The sequence below is a fragment of the Monodon monoceros genome, unplaced genomic scaffold (assembly GCF_005190385.1).
Source record: "Monodon monoceros isolate NGI ecotype Baffin Bay Population unplaced genomic scaffold, NGI_Narwhal_1 Super_Scaffold_1, whole genome shotgun sequence".
NCBI classification, from domain to species: Eukaryota; Metazoa; Chordata; class Mammalia; order Artiodactyla; family Monodontidae; genus Monodon; species Monodon monoceros.
Window position 1 is genome coordinate 4,296,580 of NW_021703765.1, and position 20,296 is coordinate 4,316,875.

Here is a 20,296-nt window from a genome sequence, read left to right on the forward strand (position 1 = left end):
AGGGCGGGACCCTTGAGTGACACGAATTTTGGCCAATCATCGGAAGCCTTGCTTCGACCTCCCCCCCCACCCCCACCCCAGTGCCTGCCTCCCTGCCCAGGCGCTGAGTAGCGCCGTGGGGAATGTCCCGGGGTAAGTTAGCGGAGACGCCGGTTGAACTCCGCCCGGCTGCGCTGCTCGTTTGAGGGCCTGAGGCTCGCCGCGTTCCGAAATGGCAGAGGAGTCCGACAAAGCCGTGAAGTACTATACCCTGGAAGAGATCCAGAAGCACAACCACAGCAAGAGCACCTGGTTGATCCTGCATTACAAGGTGTACGATTTGACCAAATTTTTGGAGGAGGTGAGTTGGTGGAGGCAGGATGCCGACTGGAGTTTGGGGGTTCCCTGTCGAGACTTGTCGTTCGCAGCGTGGTGGGATTGACCTGCCCGGCTCTATGTGCGCACCTGAGTGTGCTAACCAGTGCGTGCGCACCCGGCTTTGCACACCTGGGAGCTGCTCCCCGCGTCTGCATACTTGTGTGTGCACCCCCTGAGTCTGTACACCTGGGAGCGGACCCCGAGTTTGTACACCTGAGGCTGCGCGCCCGCGTGTTCACACCTGGAGGTGCATAAGCCACTGCCGCGACCAGGTGAACCAATTTAGCAGCCCTTGTAGGGCAGAAACTGTCTCCCGAGACCCTTCGCGGGCATGTAGGAGAGCACCACTTCGCACTTCGTGGGAAACAAAATCTCATCTGGAGCTGTCTTCCTAAGAGAGAGCGCAACTACGGAAGGATTTTTGAAGATCCTTTTTATCCTTGAGTGTGCATAGACCAGGTCTTCATCTAGGACAGGGGTCGTCCCACTTATTATTCCTGGAGTGGATTCCTAATTGGAGCCGGTTGGAGACCACCCACCTTGAGAGCTGTGGGATCCCACAAGAGGGGACCTTGAGTTCGGAGGTCCAGGTGTGGTCTGCGCCGGCTCTCCCCCTGGCACCCACAAGCCCACCCCACCATCCACGCCCACCCACCCGCTGTTCACCTAGAGGGCGCCCAGTGATATTTAAGGTATCCAGTGACGACTTCGGTGAGGTACAGTAGTGGACTCCTACAAGTGAGCGTGGGGGTATGTGTGTGGCTTTGATGAGGAGCAAGGGGGAGGGACAGAGAAGTGAAAAATGCCAGTGCGACTTCATCCTTAAGCAGCTTTGGGAATTGTAAAGTAACTTTGCTTAACTTTGAGGAAAACATTTCTTTGATGAGATTCTTTGCGTTGATTATAATTTTTGCAATAAATTCTAAGGAGTTTTCCTTTGCTGCCTCTGGCTGTGTTATATCACTGTGGGGGAGTTTCAGTCATAAATCTTCATGTAACACTTGCTCTCCTTCATTTCCCCAGACAATAGACAGGAATGCTTAGTGATGGGAATTTTCTACATAGTTTGTGAGGAAAATGAAGATAGAGACCTGGTCTGAGCTGGATCACAATTTATATCAAAGGACATTGGTTTTGTAGAGAATGTTTTAAAAAGAAAATTTTTTTAAAGATTGAAGTTGATGGTTATTAGTAAGATATATTATTGTTAAATTGTCCTCAGGTGATGTGCCGGAAGATAAAATAGTGTCCTGATCTGGTTAAGAGTGGTTTATAGTAGGGGGTCAGATCTGATCTGTCCTGTTCCTTCTGCTGAGCTACAGAGCTTATTTGCTATTAGAGATTCTTGAACTAATAATCCTGCATCATAACGTCAGGTCTAATTGATACCAGATGTCTGCTTAAAACTGTTCCTTCCCCCTTCCCATGGTATATGTAATTGTAGAATTTTAAGATCCATTGTGTGCTTTCTTTATTTGTGTCTGTAAAAAAGAATAGCATTTATAAAATAATAGGATATTTTATGTTATGAAGCTTTGCCATTTTTTTTCTTTCTTTTTTGTGGGGTCTGTCCTATTCATTGTGTTGTACAGGGGGCCTCCATGGTCTCCCCCCACCAGATGCCAGTATCACCCCCTCCCCCCCTTGTGACAACCAAACATGTCTCCAACTATTGCCAAATGTCCCCTTGGGGACAACAAAGTCACTGCTAGTCAAGAATCACTGCCCTAAGATACATTTTGCATAACTTTTATGGGTACATTTCTCAGGAGATAAGGAAGAGAAGATGATTAAGCTTTACTATAAACCATTTACATTTCATTCTTATGAGGCAGAAAAGGAATTGCACAAGGTTTTCTAAGCGAAACGGGAAGAGATGCAAACCAGCTGTTCAATGGGTGAATTAGCTGACAGCAAATTCCTTTATTTTTCACTCAGTTTTCAATACTCTTTCTTTAAAAGTAGCTTGGGGAGAACATCTCTCAAGAAAAACGCGATGAGCCGAGTTTATCACTAATATTTGATAACTAATACTTATAGCAAGATAACTCAAAACTACTGTTTATAGTGAGATACATAAAAACAAGTTTACAGCGGTTCCTATAAACTAAACTTTTCTTAATTGCTTCTTGGTAGAAACTCCCCAGAATAGCCTGTCTGTGACACCACTGCTCTCTGGTACTCACTCACGCCCTTCCTTTTGATCAGTGATCCTGTATCTGCTGAGTTCTTATAGTGGAGACTGTGGAACTCGAGAGGAAGAGATACCAGTTCTATTCTCTGAAGTTTCCGTTTGAGGAAGCAGGAATAACACAGAAAACAATGCATGGGCAGGGATTACACACAAAGCTGTGCTGTATCAGCCAGAGTCTAGTTCAGCGGTGGGGAGTGGACCCGGAGTGGCCGTGTGAGGCGTCAGGCATCGACTCTGGTGAGTAGGGCCTAACATCAGCGGTGACAGACCGGCTCCCAGAGCTGGTCTGGATTAAGGTAGAACAGGACAGTGGCTGACATTGTGAAATGGGACCGATCAGAAGGATGAAGGTATGCAGCGAGGAGGAGGCTCCTGCAGCCTGTTCTAGCTGGTCATCGGCGGTGCCAGCCTTCCCAGAGCATCTGATTCTACTTTTAGGGGACATATGTTCTATTTACTGTTTTCACTATCTGTTTTCACTTTTTGTGACCATCTCTGATTAATGCAGTGTCCTAGGCTTTGGCTTCCTGCCCCAGCTTAGCCATCCTAGGATTCCCTGCCAGTGGCTTACTGCATCTTCAACACACATCTCCTTCAGAGACCTGCAGGGCGCTCTGCCAGAATTTTCACTTCTTCCTAGATTCCTCCTGTTCCGTTGTTAGGGCAGTGCTATTTATCTCATCCCTTCTTTTGAAACAGAGAAAGGAGCCCAGAAGATATGTTTCTCCCCCCTTGCCCTGCCCCCTTTCTTCCATCATTTAAAAGCTCCAGAAATTCATGAAGCCTTTGCGTGGTAACTAAAGAAGATTCTACTTTCCCTAACTTACCCAAATATGAAAGAAGTTTTTTGTTTGTTTTTTGCCTTCCTACCTCTAAATAGTGAACTTTCATTATGGGCTAGATCTCCGTATATATCATAGATCTATATGCATGTCTGTATTCATGTTGAGACAGTATATACTGTGATGGATGGAAGGGGGTCCTAGTCTGTGCCTACGCTCTCTATGCCTCATATGCCTTATTTAACGTAAAATGGGAGGATGACAGTAGTGCCAACTTTGAGGGGTTATGATAAGAAACAAAATAATGCTGGTTAAACATATAACACAATGGCAGGTGTATGGTCTTCACAGTAAATGCAAACTCCTATACCTGTACAGGTCAGCGTGGGGTGTGGCTTTCTTTCTGTAGCATCATATGCAGCTGAGTGCTAACATGAGATTTTAGGTGAAGGTGAAAATCTGGCAGGTGATGTTGAAACAGGAGAGCATTATAAAAATTATACCCTCTGGGCAAGAACACAAGTGAAGTTTCTAAGTTGTGCAGTGAGCTCCATCTCCTGAAATAATAGCCTTATAAAGCTGTTTTGTTTTCCAGAGAAGGGTAGACACCTGAGAGGGAAGATTGGCTCCTTACTACTGGCAATCACAATAGCGGCAGGTGTTCAGTTACTATCTGACACTGATCTATGAGATTATGAGCCTTGTTGCCTACGTATTTTTTGAAATTTTATTTATTTTATTTATTTATTTTTGGCTGCGTTGGGTCTTTGTTGCTGCGCGTGGGCTTTCTCTAGTTGTGGCAAGCGGGGGCTACTCTTCATTGCGCTGCGCGGGCTTCTCATTGCGGTGGCTTCTCTTGTTGTGGAGCACGGGCTCTAGGCACGCAGGCGGGCTTCAGTAGTTGTGGCACGCGGGCTCAGTAGTTGTGGCTCGTGGGCTCTAGAGTGCAGGCTCACTAATTGTGGCGCACGGGCTTAGTTGCCCTGCGGCATGTGGGATCTTCCGGGACCAGGGATCGAACCTGTTTCCCCTGCATTGGAAGGCGGATTCTTAACCACTGTGCCACCAGGGAAGTCCCTGCCTACGTATTTTGAAGTAGGTGGGTTTTGTTTTTCAATTCTGAGTTATAGTTTTTGAACTTATATTTGTGAATTTGAGTCTTGTCATTTCTGATTATATCATTAGCAAGGTTAACGACTGTAGAACTTTGAATGAAAATGCAGGCATTTGGGGCCAGGGAGAAAAATGGTTTGCTTTTCCCTTTCTGTGATTTGGGCAGTAGCATTTATTCAGGTTTTATGAGTGCTGTGGAACATGAGAAGAAAATATCACATAATTGATGGCAGTAATATTAACTTGCTTTCAGTTCAAGTCTTTACATGTTTAATTTGTGAAATAGACACCTTCCTGAAAAATACTATAAAGCATAATATTTTGTGTCAAGTTGTCCTCCTTTACATGATCAAAATGGAAACTTGTTTCTGTAGAACTTTTTCTGGTGATCTTGGGATTCTGATGCTCTGTATCTGCATCTTAGATGTTCTTTAACAGCATTCTGCCTTACAAAGCTGTTGGCTTCTGACTCACTTTTGCCTTTTGAGTCTTAGGCAGTATTCTCTATGGCAGGTTTTGTTTTAAGGACTTACTTTTTGTTGTTTTCCTTGAACATGGCTGCCTGCTTTGCAGAGACGAGTGGTTCCAAGCCTGGGGGACCTCAGTGCCCTGGGGAGCCAGGAGGAGAGTGTGGGTGCTTGAAACTCAGTGTCCTTAATTTTGAAAAACACAGAGGACCCTACATCTTTACTGTTGGTAGGACTGTCATATTTAGTGCTAAAATCCCAAGTGCCTTTGTTTTTTTCAAGGAAGTTTGATAACATCCTGAATCTTATACTACTATAAAGCTGCAGTTGCAAATATGTCTTTGATGAGTGGGAAATGGAAAAGTTATTATTATTTAACATACATAGTTTGGTAAATAAACCTCAGAAAATATGAAATCCATAGGAGGAAAATGTAAAGGGATCCTTGGTGGTAAAGGTGGTTCAGGCATCTTGGGTAAATAGGCATCAGAGCCTCATCTCACAATGGTGAATGTGAGAATTTATATGTTGAAAAAATCCAGGAGCTGTGAGCACATATAAAGTTGTGACACTGGATGAGATGGCCGAGGGAAAGTGGAAAACAGTAACTCTGTGACTAGGGCAGGGGACCTAAGATAACTAGTACAGCTTTAAAAGAAAACAGACATCCAGTTGGTACACAGCTGCTGTTATTTGTTTTGAGATTCCCCCCCACCCCCATATCCAGGGTTCTCCATAGGAACCAGGGAGAAAGTAAAGGGAAGTTGTAAAAGAATAAAAAGAAAACCTTTGGAAGGTCAAAGGGCTAAAGTGTGCTTTTTTTCCCATCTGCTGTCGTTTTACTGTGTTGCCTTCTAGAAGGTGGAGAAAACAGCCATTCCAGTTGCCCATGGGGAGTTTTTAAGTAGAGAAAGTTCTGAAGGAGTCTTCAAGGATGCCATTTGTTCCTAACACAGATGACATCTGCATGATTTTAAGAATCTGTATTTCATTCAAGAAAGAGATTGTTGGGCATGCGTGCAGAGGTTAAATGTTGTTTTCTAAAGGCCTCTTAAATAACTGGCCTGGAAGGGCTTGTTCTGAATGGAAATCTGATGAGGTTACTGCTCTGATGAAATCCTTCTGTGGATTTAGCTAATCCCCTGCCCTCTCCTTCCCACCCCCTCGCTGATTTCGGTCCTGCCCTCTGAGTTGTGGGTGGTACTGTGTTTGCTTGTCTGCCAAAGTCCCCGTCTCACTTACACGTGGTTCCTGGGGGCCTCAGGAAGGGTCTCTCCCTCCTTCCTTCATACCGTTGTCCGTCTTCACCTTCCTTTCTTGTGGCTCTAGTTGTTAGACTGTCTTCCACTTCAGAGCCCCTTTCCTGACATAGTCTTCAGGATTTCAGTGGTTCCATCACATTGGTTGTTGATTTATGAGTTTTCAGTTCAGGCAATGTATGTTGTTATTATGTTAAAGAATGTGATTTCTAGAAGAACATAAAAAAACTTCATTTTGTAGAAACAGACTGTCATTTCTCTGCTTAGTCCCTTTCCATGGCTTCCCAATGCATTTAGAATAAAATGCCATCTCTCTCCTGGTGTAACAAACTCTGCGTGATCTGGCCCCTTCCTTCCTCTCCCACCTCAGCTGGTAACACTGTTGCCTTGCCCTCCACACCTTTCTGTGTCCCTAACAAGTCAGGCTTGTTTCTGCCTTAAGACCTTTGTGCAGTTTTCCTTCTGCCTGGTGTGCCCTCCTTTCACCACCCTCTTCAGGTCGCCGCCCAATGTCTTCTACCAGAAAGGGGGATGTTCTGTCTCATCCTGCAGTGTCGGAGGCCCCGGGGCCCAGTGTTTTCCACTTTCCCTCAGCCGTCTCATCCAGTGTCACAACTTTAAATGTGCTGACAGCTCCTGGATTTCTATCTCCAGGTCACAAAGATGCCTCTCCTACACTCAGGATTCTTGTATCCGCAACTCACTTCGCATCTCCACTCAGATCTCTAACATGCCTCTCAGGCACAACGTGTTGAAGACTGAACTGACCTTCCCTCACACATCTTGCTGCCACCTTCCCTATCTCAGTGATGACACTTCCATCCATTTGCTCAGGTCGAAAACCCTGGGTCATGTCTGATCCTTCTGTCTCTCTCACACCCACACTGAATCCCCCAGAACATTCTGTGGGCTCAACTTTTATAAAGGAGTCAGAATCCAACTAATCTTTCCCCCTCTACGCCGGCTCCCTGCTCAAGCACCATCACCTCCAGCCTGGTGACCCTCACCCCTGACTGTGTATTTTTGGTAGTAGAGTGCTATTTTAAGATGTCAGATCCTGTCACTTTCCTATTCAAACCCTTCAGTGGCTAATGACACCACCCAATTTAAGACTTTGGATATAGCTGCAGTAATCAAGAAAGCGTGGTCCTGGCAAAGAGACGTATACGTAGATCAATGGAACAGAGTAGAGAAACCAGAAGTAGACCCATGCAGATACTTCTGACTTTTGACAGAGATGCAAAAGCAATTTGATGGAGGAAGGACAGCCTTTTCAACAAATGGTTCTGGAACAATTGGACAACAGTAGTCAAAAATATAAATCTTGACCCAAACCTCACACTTTATATAAAAATTAACCCCAAGTAGATCATAGATCTAAATATAACATTTTAAAATTTTGAAGAGACTTAGGATTAGGCAAAGTTCTTAGACACAACAGCAGAAGCATGATCCATATAAGAAAAAGTGGATAAATTGGACTTCATAAAAATTAAAAACTCTGTTCTTTAAAAGATCCTGTTAATAGAATGAAATGACGGGGCCATTGACTAGGAGAAAACTTTTTCTAATCTCATATCTGACAAAGGACTTATATCCAGAATATATAAAGCATTTTCTAATCTCAACAATAAGGAAACAAATAATCCAAATAGAAAATGGGAAAAAGACTTGAATAGACATTTCCTCCAAGAAGATATATGAATGGCAAATGAATACATGAAAAGATGTCCAACATCATTAGCTGCTAGGGAAGTGCAAATTAAAACCACAGGGAGACACTAGAACGTGCTTGTTAGAATAAAAGTTACTGGCAACCCAAATTCTGCTGAGGATGTAGAAATGCTGAATTGGTCATGCATTGCTGGTGAGAATGCAGGATGGTACAGACACTCTGGAAATCAATCTACCTGTTTTAAAAAGCTAAACATAGACTTACTGTATGACCCAGCAGTAGCACTCCTTGACATTTGTCCTAGAGAAATGAAAGTTTATGTCCACATAAAAGCCTGCACGCAAACCCCAGCAACTAGAACAATGCTGGCACAGAGAGAGGACTCAATATCGATTGACTGAATGAATAAAAGTTTGTAAGTGTAAACAATATCAGACAGTTGATACAGAGTGGCTGTTGGGCTGGCAGCTTTATTTGTAAAGCCCCGAACTGGAAACAACTCAACATGTTCCTCAGTAGGTCCCTGGTGAGACTGGTACATGCGTAGAGGGAAGACAACTCAGCAGTAAAAAGGGAATAAAGCAACCTGACTGGGTGTCAAGGGTATTATGCTAAGTGAAAAGAGACAGTCTCAAAAGGTTGCACACAGTGTGCTTCCATTTCTGTGACATTCTCCGAATGACGAGGTCACAGGAGTGCAGAACAGATGATAGGTGGCCGGGGAGGGGGACTGCAAAGGGGCAGGAGGGGGAGCGCCTTTGTGGTGGCAGAATGGTCCTGTGTTCTGTGAATCTACATGTGGGAAAGTGCCACAGACCAGGACACGGAGATACACCAGACAGACACAAGTGCACACAACAACTCGAAGTCAGTCTAGTGACTCCTATTTAAGATATTTGCTGGTTTTGACGATGCATTACAGTTACGGAAAATGTTGCCCATTGAAGGAATCTGAGTGATGGGCACATGGCACCTCTCTGCAGCTATTTTCAATATAAAGAGTTAAAACAAAAAACACATTCATCAGCTCCCTCTCTTTCATGGTTAAAGCCAAGCCTGTAAAGCAGCTACAAGGTCCCACCGCCTTCTGGCACGTCCTGCGTCATGCATGCTGATGCCCTTGCTCTTCTATGAACGTGCCAGGAAGCCTTCCACCATATAACCCTTTGCGCTGGAAGGTTATCCCCCAGATAGCAGCATGCTCACTCCTTCGCTGTCTCAACAAGGCCTCTCCTGAACCCCGTTTACAACTGGTCACCCCCCAGCCCCTGCATTCTGGGCCCACCACCCTGCTCTGGTGTTTCTTTTTCCTGTAGCACATGTCACCTTCTGACATGCCATGTAACCTATTTCTCATGTTTACTGCTTATCTGTCTCCCTCCACTGGAATGTAGACTCTGTGAATGCAGGAAGTATCCCAGCAACTGGAACAATGCTGGCACATAGAAAAGACTCAATAAATAGTTATTTATTGAATGAATAAGTGAAAGTTTATGAGTGTAAAATATTAGAAAATCGATGCAGAATGGCTGTTGGGCCAGTGTGGATAATTTCCTGACAGCTTGTTTTATTTCTCTCCTGCCTCCAGTTGCCTGTTTTAGCCAATTTTTAAAATTCTTAACACTAGATATAAAAGGAAAAATAGGCCTAATGATTTGGTATTGAGGAGGACTGGTTCCACCCTCAATCCTCCTTTTCAGTCTCAATTGTAGCCTGTCCTGTCCTCTCATCTTTTGGCCATTCCAACTCAAGATGGATCCTAGCGTAGATAGAGGAATAGCCCCTCTTAGATCATAACCCATCTTCCACTGGGCCCTCAATTTTGGTGGCTTTGCTTGTTCTTATGAGGAGCGTTGGGTTCAGCTGGGTCACAAGGCAAGCGGTGCGTGTTCTAACTCTCCTGGCCTCGGTGTCCCCTGCTCTTGTCCCTCGGAGGCAGACCTGTCCCTGCCCCTTCCTCTACCCCAGGGTCATCACTTCTCAGTCTGGGACTTACTCTTCCCTTCAGAGATTCCAGGAGTTGTTACGTCTCCAGTGAACTCACTTATTTTACCTAATGATATAAGTTTAGTGATGGTAGAATTAAAAATATTGGTCAGGGTACACTGACTAAATGCAAAATTATCTTTGATTCATGGTAAATTTGGGGCCAAACATTTACTGTCTCAACTCTAAAAGTAACCATGGGGCTTCCCTGGTGGTGCAGTGGTTGAGAATCTGCCTGCCAATTCAGGGGACACGGGTTCGAGCCCTGGTCTGGGAAGATCCCACGTGCCGTGGAGCAGCTGGGCCAGTGAGCAACAGCTACTGAGCCTGCGCGTCTGGAGCCTGTGCTCTGCAACAAGAGAGGCCGCGACAGTGAGAGGCCCGCGCACCGCGATGAAGAGTGGCCCCCGCTCGCCGCAACTAGAGGAAGCCCTCGCACGGAAAGGAAGACCCAACAGCCAAAAAAATAAATTTATTAAAAAAAAAAAAAAAATATATATATATATATATATATATATATAAAATAAAATAAAAGTAACCATGAATGATTTTTCTTCTCTTTCTTTTCAAGGAGAGAACACTATAACAGCACTCTGCAGGATAGTTACCAGCTCACAGCTGCATTGCTTATCTGTTCTCATCCTCACGACCTTTAAGAATGATTTCACGTAGCGAATGTTCTTTGTCCTTATGGTATGCTGTTTCTATTAACTCTTGTCATTGGGTCTGTGGCTTAGTAGGATCAAGCCAGTTGATTAAATCCACAGAAATCTCTTGAAGATGAAGGGCAGGGTGGAAAGAAGGGGTCCCTTGGGGTTTGGGGTTTGGTGCTGGACTTGGCCTCAGCAGTTTACAGGGACCAGGCGCTGTGTGAGGTTCAGTGCAAGGTTCTTTCTGGCAGTATTGAATGTGCAGTATTGAATAAGAAAGGGAACGAAATTGATATTGATGGAACACCTATTACATGCCAGGTATTATACTAGTTATATCACTAATCTCTGTAGTTTAAGTGGGAGAGGTATCTAATGACGGAGAAATGGAAGCTCAGGAAGAGCTGCTACCTTCCTGGGTTGCTCTGCTAAGACGTGGCAGAGCTGGATCTTGAATTCAGCTTCCTTGGCTTCCAAACCTGGGCTTCTTCCGTAACACAGTACTGCCTGGACGTGGAGGCCAAGACAGCTGGAGACCAAACCGCAACAAAGGTGCAGGGGCTATGGCCAAATACGTGACTACTGAGGGGTCTGCTTTAACATTTTGTCGAGTGATATGGGGAAGGGTTATTGATAGCAATTGGGAGGTGACATGTGCGTGGTTCTGTTTTCTCATTGCCTCCCCCAAACAAAAACAAATAAAAAAATGATCAACAGTGCATTTTTATCCATGTGAAATCCGGTTATTTACAGTGCCTGCAGTTCCTCCAGGGTGCCATTGTGTCTCTGCCTCTGGGCCTTTGTGTTCTCCATTTTCTTTGCATAGAACACGCCCTTCCCCACCCCTTTTCACCTGGTGAACCACCAGTGTACCTTTCACACCGGAGTCTAAGCACCCCCTCCTTAGTGACCCCTCCCTGGCCGCTTCTCACCTCCAGCTCTGGGAGAGCTCATCCCTCCCTCTGTTGTGCCGTGGCTCTGCACCTGGGGCTTACTATGTTTAGCTCTTACTTGTCTGCATGTCACTGGAGTGTAACTCCCTGAGGACAGGGCCATGACTTACCCACCTTGGAAACAACAGAGCTTGGCGTGGCACTTGGCAGATGTTTGAGTGAGCGGGTGGGTCTCATAAGCCAGCAGGGGGAATGCAAAGATGGGCCTTGTTTCATTGCATCATTTTCAGAGTGAAATGAGGAGAAGTAATTCAGATGATGCCTGTGAGCCTCTGGTCCCTAAGCTTTGAGGGTTCAGTGAGAAGGTGCGCAGAAAGCCCCGAGGCGCTGCAGACGCAGGTTCCAGCCCCTTCACCCAGTCCACAGGGGGGCAGAGCAGAACAGAAGTCTGGGGAACCCAACCAGCTTCAAGGCCATCACCCTTTGCCTTATCAGAAACAGTGTCTAGAAATGATAGGAAACATTTGGCTGTCTTGTTATTTTTTTCTAAATTTTATATAAATTGATTGCACTCCAAATAGTTGTTTTCATTTTTGGCTTAACTATTGAAGATAAACTCTTTAGATAAATTTGTTTTGCCTAGTCATTGTTTATGCACAGTCTTGTTTGTGCCACTGTTTTTTGGCAGTGTTAAGTGTTTGGACTGAAAGATCCTATTTAAAACTCCAGAACTGGTGGACTTTGGGTCCATATAACATTACATTTATGTGGAAAGGGTTTTTCTGTTATTATCATTTGTTTTTGCCTAGTTAAGCAAGCCCTCGAAGTGAATGGCTTTGACCTGATGAGTATTGCGATACTGCAGTGTGGTTCTGCATTCCCTTCTGGGTTTTTTATTGGGACAGCCTCGTAGCCAGACAGAGCCCTGAGACAGAAGCATGTCTATCCTTTGAATTGTCCTTAGTTATTAAGGCCCAGGAAGGCAGGGCAAATGACAACATTTCTTGGGGTCTAGAAGTGAGATTCCCCAACAAAGTCCCCAAAGAGATATGTACAAAGAAACTTTATTTTTAAGGCATCTAAAGTCACTTTGTTCAGAAACATGAAAATGGCCATTTAATTTGCCCATTCAAAAAAGAGAGCGGAGGTTGGACTGTAAGTCAGACCCCAGTGTTCTGGTCCTGCTACTCCATGAACTGTCAGTGCAATGTTGGGCTTAATTTCTCTGGACCCCCGGTTATCCATCCGTGAATTTAAGGATGTTGGGTCTCTGAAGGTTCCTTTAGACTCTGAACTTCTGGGGTTTTAACATGTAGCCTAGCCTTTTGAGTTAAGATCTCCAGTTGAGTTTTATGCTTTTGATGCTGTGCTCACAGGTGAGGTGGAGGGCAGCCGACTTTAAGGAAGCCGAGAGGGGCTTCTTATTAAGGCTGGCGCCTGTGGGCCGGTAGAGGGAGAGAGAGGGGTTTGTGCTGCTATGCTGGTCAGATTGCTGCATGTCTGCAGTGGTGCTCTCCCTGTCTGGATTTTGAGCCTCTGTTCTAACCATGACAGGTCCATCCGGCGTTTTGTCATGGTCGCTCTGCTCTTCAGGAACCCACAGTGATCCTCAGTGTCTTCCACTTCACACTGGCTCTCAAGGCCCTAATGGTTTGGTCCTTCTAACCATCTAGCCTGTGTTAGGATTCTCCAGAGAAATAGAACCCATAGGAGATACTCATACATATTTCATATATATATTTATGTATGAAGAGATTTATTATAAGGAATTGGCTCCCATGATTATGGAGGGTGAGAAGTCCCCCAGTCTGCCATCTGCAAGCTGGAGACCCAGGAGAGCTTGTGGAGTGATTGTCTAAGTCTGAAGGCCTGAGAACCAGAGGAGTCAATGGGAGGCTGAGGGCGAGGGAAGGAGAGATGAGATATCCCAACTCAAATAATGATACAGGAAAACAGGTGAATTCTTCCTTGCTCCACGTTTTGTTCTATTCAAGCTCTGAATGGATTGGATAGTGCCCACCCACATTGAGCAGGGCCATCTCCTCCACTGAGTCCACTGATCCAAATGCTAATCTCATCTAGAAACACCTCCCAGAAATCAAGTTTCGCCTCAAGTTGACATGTGAAGTAAGCCATCACACAGCCTCACATGTTTTACTTTATTCACACTCGTCTCTTCACTTGCCCCAAGTATGCCATGCATATTTCAGCTCTACCCACCACCCGTCCCTCCCATCAGGAAGCTTGCACAAGCCTCTTAGATAGCCTCATCCACCAGAGGGCAGACACAGTCACAGAGAGACAGACAAAATGAAAAGGCAGAGGATTAGGTCCCAGATGAAGGAACAAGGTAAAGCCCCAGAAAAACAACTAAATAAAGTGGAGGTAGGCAACCTTCCAGAAAAAGAATGCAGAATCATGATAGTGAAGATGATCCAGGACCTTGGAAAAAGAATGGAGGCAAAAATCGAGAAGATCCAAGAAATGTTTAACAAACACCTGGAAGAATTAACAAACCAACAGAGATGAACAATGCAATAAGTGAAATGAAAAATACACTAGAAGGAATCAGTAGCAGAATAACTGAGGCAGAAGAATGGGTAAGTGACCTGGAAGATAGAATGGTGGCAATCACTGCCGTGGGTCACACATGAATAGTCAAAACTATGAGGCTATATCTGTGTTTTTCTTCTTTAACCTCAAATTAATTGTATTCTTTTTCAGGATCAAATTATGTCTATTTTTCATGTACTTTTGTGTGTCCCAGGCGATGCTTTGCACATAGTATTCACAAATATTTGGATTAAATGAATTAAACAAAATTGAATATGAAATTATATGGTTTCTGAATGGTAAGAACTATTATAGTTCAGGAGAAGGAGAGGGGTGTGAACTAGAATAGTTGGAATGGGAAAGTTGTTGTCAGCCACTTAACCAGTTGTATATACTAGTTCTAAGACCAATGTGAAATCAGCCGTGCACATCTCCTTTATTTATCCAAACTTGCTTACAGATATTTCTTTGTATCTGCCATGTGCCAGGCATTGAACTAGGTATTGGGCAGCAGGGATGAGTAAGACAGACAAAGGCCTCTGTCCTCATGAATCTTACAAATGATTGACAAAATAGAGCTTCAGGAGTTCTAGGTGCTGTGAAGGAAAGAGCAGGGAGGGGATAGAGACCGTGGTGTGAGGACGGGGTAGGCCCTTCTGCATGGGCACCTCAGCGAAGGGCTCTGAAAAGCTGACATGTGAGCAGGGATAAACGAGGGGACAGACGAAATCTCATCAAGGTTTGGGAGAAGAGCATTCCACACAGAGGCAAATGTAGGGGTTCTGAAAATCCTCAGATGTTAGCTTAGTCCAGGGTAGCTGGTCATAGTGGAAGCGAGAGAGGTAACAGGTAAACAGGTAACAGGCATGATGGAGTGAGCACAGTCGATTGTGGGAAGGATGGAGAAGAAGCAGGAGACCCGTTAGGGGTCAGTTGTGGTTGTCCATTCAGGAGATGCTGGTTTGGTCTTAAGGTGGTAGCATTGGAAGTGGGGAGAGGTGGTTAGCTTCTGAATATGTTGTGAAGATAACCAGCTGGATTTGCTGATGGATGGCAGTGAGAAGGAAAGAGGAATGAAGTTTGATTTCTAGTTTTTGGCTGCAGCAACTGTATGCATGGTGGCAACATTCACTGAGAATAGAAAAACTGGGAAGGAGTGTATCTGGGGGCAAAGTAAAACGTTCAGTTTTGGTTATGTTATGTTCAGGATGCTCATTAGACATTGAGTGAACAGGTAAGTAGGCTGTTGCATGTGGGAGAAGTCTGGAGCTCAAAGGAAGCCTAATGAACTGCACTCGCTAGAGAACAGGTGATATTCTGGGTCGGAGACCAGGTAAGATCACCAGGAGAGCTAGTACAGGTGGAATGGGAGAGCGCCAAGGACTGAGCGCTGGGGTTGAGACTCAGAGAAGATCAGGAGGGGAAATAAAGTTGAAGGGAAACTAGGAGAGCCTGTTGTACTGGAAGCCACGTGAAGAAAACATTTCAAGGAGAAGAGATCCACTGTGCCAGCATCGCTGAAAGCATTTATGCTGTGAGCAGTGGAAAGCCAGTTGTAATCCAGAACCTGGTAGCCACCATTCTCTTTATATCACAAGAATTTACCACGTCTTTCTGAAAGTGTTCTTACGAATGGGTAGAGATTGTGACAGTTGATGTCTTCTGAATTATGGATTATGCCAATGTTTCATCTTTTAAAATCTATTTCCTGTTTATTTGCTTGCAAATAACCCTTATATACAAAAAGATGTAAAAAATGAAAGCTATTTCCAGTTATTTTATTGGTATTCCCTAGTTGTATCTGGAGATTCTCATATGTTATCAGCGCAAGGTGGTACTTGGGGACCTTATAATAAGTAGAAATTTCACAGAAGCAGACAGGGAATTATGCACATGGAAAATGGAATCTTCCTCTGGAAAAATGGGAGATTTTTTGTTAGAAGGACAATTCCAGTGGGAATGGCTTGTTTTGCCATGGCTGCCGCCGGTTCTGTCCTTCCTGGGTCCTCCTACCGTCACCGCTGACGTTCCCTCCAGTCTTTCTCTCTCTCTGGGCTCTCCAGCGGCTGACTGCCTGCACACGGTGGGATGAGTGGAGGTCCTAGCGAGTGACCCTTTACCAGGACAGATTTCTGATACAGACTTCACGAAAATTTGTCTCAGACTCTTTTTTTTTTTTTTTTTTTTTTTTGCGGTATGCGGGCCTCTCACTGTTGTGGCCTCTCCAGCTGCGGAGCACAGGCTCCGGACGCGCAGGCTCTGTGGCCATGGCTCACGGGCCCAGCCGCTCTGCGGCATGTAGGGATCTTCCCTTACCGGGGCACGAACCCGTATCCCCTGCATTGGCAGGCAGACTCTCAACCACTGCGCCACCAGCGAAGCCCCGTCAGACTCTTTTTTGTTACCTCTAATCTTGCCTGCCTGTAACTAGGCATTTTGGTCTTTTCCTTAATCTTTTAGAAAATCCTCAGATAATTTTGCTTTGCATGCCTGTTCTTATATCACTTTCCTTTTTCAAAGCCTTGCCTTTTCTTTGGGCTACCCCAAACTCTATAACCTGCCCCAAAGATAGTAGTATGTTCTCTGAGAGTTTCTGGAAAGAAATGGGAGACATAGACCATCTCTGGGAATGACCGAGACGGCGCCAACACCAGCGTTCCCAGTTTTCTTTCTTTGTCACTTTCGGGCGCCAGCAGGTAAGGAAGAGCATTTCTTTTAGTCTTCAAATGTGATGGTTGCTTATTAAAACGGCAGCATGAACTTAGTCACAAGAGTGAGGACAGTGACAAGACGAATTGCGGAGTTCCACACCATCATGATTTAGACTTGATTTCCTTGGCAGTGTGTCTCTGTTTGCCTCTCCCTGCACATAACAAGCCAGTCCCATATTTATTGTCTTACCAAGACTTGAATTATTTTTTTCCAAAAATCAATTTTTAGGCTTTGTTTCCTTACTAATTGTTTTAAAAATCCAAAAAAATCTTAAAAGGTAGAGCAAATGTATTTTAGCATCAATTCATTTATTCTATATTTTTTCCTAAACAGTGGTCATTCAAACCAATATAACCCAAGATGTTTCTCTCATTCTCTATTTTTTCCTTAGAAAACTGCCTTATAAAAAAAAAAACTGCCTTATAAATGGTTTAGGCAGGGCCTGAATCATAAATGGTTACATATGTGCATGCATACACATATGCATAATGCATACACACTTGCACATGCAATGCATGTGTGCATACATACATGTAGACACATACTTCTTTGTTTCCTGTGCTTGATGAGAAATTAAGTTGAGAAGTTGTCCTTTTGTTTTAGGTGAAGACTATTGTGTTACCGTCTATGAAGTAGAATGTTTACTTTCTTCAGTTTAGCACTTTAAAGATAAAATTATATATATATATATATATTTTAATAAATTTATTTTATTTATTTATTTTTGGCTGTGTTGGGTCTTCATTGCTGCGTGCGGGCTTTCTCCAGTTGCGGCGAGCGGGGGCTACTCTTCATTGCGGTGTGCGGGGCTTCTCATTGCAGTGGCTTCTCTTGTTGCAGAGCACGGGCTCTAGGCACGCAGGCTTCAGTAGTTGTGGCGCGTGAGCTCAGTAGTTGTGGCGCGCGGGCTCTAGAGCGCAGGCTCAGTAGTTGTGGCGCACAGTCTTAGATGCTCCGCGGCACGTGGGATCTTCCTGGAACAGGGCTCGAACCCATGTCCCCTGCATTGGAAGGCGGATTCTTAACCACTGCTCCACCAAGGAAGTCCCAAAATTCTATATTTTTAAAACTTGTATAATTTTCTGATTGTTTACAAAAGGCCAATCCATGTTTTTGTTTTTTGTGGGTTTTTTTTTTTTGCGGTACGCGGGCCTCTCACTGCTGTGGCCTCTCCCGTTGCAGAGCACAGGCTCCGGACGCGCAGGCTCAGCGGCCATGGCTCACGGGCCCAGCCGCTCCGCGGCACGTGGGATCTTCCCGGACCGGCGCACGAACCCGTGTCCCCTGCATCGGCAGGTGGACTCTCAACCACTGCGCCACCAGGGAAGCCCCAATCTATGTTTTTAACCTCATTTGAAATTTTCCTTTGAAGATAGGCTGTAACTGGAAAATAATGATTTAATTTGGGAGACTTGTCTATGGTCACATATCTTTAACAGTCCCCAAAAGTTAAGGAACTCATGAATGAAGCCACCCACACAGAAGAAACAACAATCTGTGAATTTGCATAATTTGTGGGTGCTGCATAAGTTAGTCATTTTGTGTCTCCCACGTTGTTGCTTCTGTGCCTGTCAGGCTGTGCCTAAGAATAAACAGACTGTTCGAGAATTAACAAACCACATTTGTCATTGCCACGGCCTTGGAGATGCATCAGGAAGCTTCAAGCTGGCTTTCAGAGTGAGCCAGTCAACAGCCTGTACCTCCAGGGCGGCTTCCCATGTTTAAGTGGACTCATATTCTGTGCCCCAGTGGAAGGCTTTTAAATAAGTGTGGAAATGTGTTCAAGATGTAGATTGGGTAAAGACTGAGAAAACCTTTTTGAGATTTTGAGAGCTTTATGGAAAAGCAAAGAGGACATTCCCAAAGGATGAAAAATGTGTGCCTAATGGTTTTATTGTCATGTGAATAACCGGGAAATAAATGTCTTACTATTGGAGAAAGTTTGCCTGCACTTTCAAGTAGGAAATTGAATACAAAGGAATCGTTTTCACCCAGGTTATGAATGGTTTATATTGCCACATTTTCATCTGTGGCTTCTGGAGTAGCCTATTTGGTTAGGTAAACTGGCCACTTCCTTTTAACTCATTTGCCTGGAAAACATACTCATTTTTCTGTCTGTCCTTCAAACAGCACCCTGGTGGGGAAGAAGTCTTAAGGGAACAAGCTGGAGGTGATGCTACTGAAAACTTTGAGGATGTCGGACACTCTACAGATGCTCGAGAATTGTCCAAAACGTTTATCATTGGAGAGCTGCATCCAGTAAGCACCTTTTGGGGGCCTTGTTTCTCTTTAAGGCTGTGGGTTGACCTTACTCGAATCTGTAGACTTGCATATTACAAAATTTAAAAAGGAAAAAAGCAAAAAACAGTTCCTCCTGACTTTAGAAATAAATTGACCAGAAATTTCTTTGTATTTCCCTGGTTGCACTTTTCACCAGCACTTAGAATCCTCTCACTCCAGGGTCACGTCTTGGGGACGGTGTGTCTCAGACTCTGAAGTTTCCCTGAGCAGCAGATTTTAGAAGGTGGGGGTAGTGACCCAGAGTAGGGTTATTTTGTCTTTCTTTCTTCTTTGACCAGAATATTTTTCTTAAGAAACTCCTTTCTACTTTCATTAGTTTGAGGATATTTAAATTCTAAAAAATGATTTAGAAATTTAAAAAACATCAGCTATGTTCAATGAATAAACTCTGCCTTCTGTAAAACCCACACATGGTCCTCAACCTTGTCACTCTACCTGAGACCTTTGAGAACATCATCTTTGGTGGCAATCCATGGACTGATTTTGCAGAAACGTAGGCTTGTTTTGGCTTTTATGTAAACCCAGGGCTGTAATAGGAATTTAGGCCCTTCTGCAGCATTTTAAAATGTACATTTATAACTTCACTCATCTGTCAACCAAAGTTATCAGGAATATAGCTGCAAACTTGGAGATGTGCAAACTTGGAATCTGGAGCAGACAGGTAGATCCCTCTCACCTCTAGAGAGAGCCTGGACCTCTCCTCCAAGCCAGTGCCTTCCTTTCTCCTCCCCCAGCTCTGGGCACGTTACCAGTGGCCAACCTGAAGGGGTGGAGGTGCTCCTAGAAGCGGGCTCCAACAAGGAAAAAACATAACAAATAGCCTCAACCCCAGTGAGCACACCTAGAAACCATATGAAAAACAGCCATACAAAAAGTTCTGTTGCGTCTGATTGATGCTTCTTGTAGTGACTGTGAATAAAGGAAAGGTTGAAGTAGGCTCTTTGGGGAAGCCTGAAGGTAGGAAATCTGTTTTAGAGCAGTTTCCGTCGAGTGAGACGTGGTTTTTTTGGTGGTGGGAGATGGTACTTTGAGAAAGGAAGCTTCATTTATCAGGAAGGTTTATTCATCCACATATTTTCATCTTTATCTTCATATGTCACCAAAGTGAACTAGTTGTATGGTAATTGGAAAGGCCTTCCCTTAAAATGTTCCATCCTGTCCTTATTCTTTCCATTCCAAAGCTTGTGAGGGTAGAGCAGGTGGGATTTCAGGCTGTGAGTACAGCATTTCTGCCTCACCTGTGATCACCCTTTAGGGAGTAGATTATAACCCTATAATTGGGAGACTGCAGGAATTCACTGAGGATAACACACACACACACACACACACACACACACACACACACACACACACA

General features: G+C 44.5%; 1 protein-coding gene across 2 annotated transcripts in view; it reads left to right on the plus strand.

Annotated features, from left to right (window-relative positions):
* Positions 1–97: 97 nt before the first annotated feature.
* Positions 98–20,296, plus strand: part of LOC114897068 (cytochrome b5) — a 27,663-nt gene continuing 7,464 nt past the window's right edge. Inside the window, exons 1-2 of one of the 2 annotated variants that reach the window (XM_029225705.1) lie at positions 98–340; positions 18,772–18,900. In XM_029225705.1, the coding sequence (XP_029081538.1) occupies positions 212–340; positions 18,772–18,900 (258 nt within the window). In that variant the 5' untranslated portion in view covers positions 98–211. The remainder of the gene's footprint in view (positions 341–18,771; positions 18,901–20,296) is intronic. The other variant, XM_029225716.1, reaches the window with a different exon arrangement.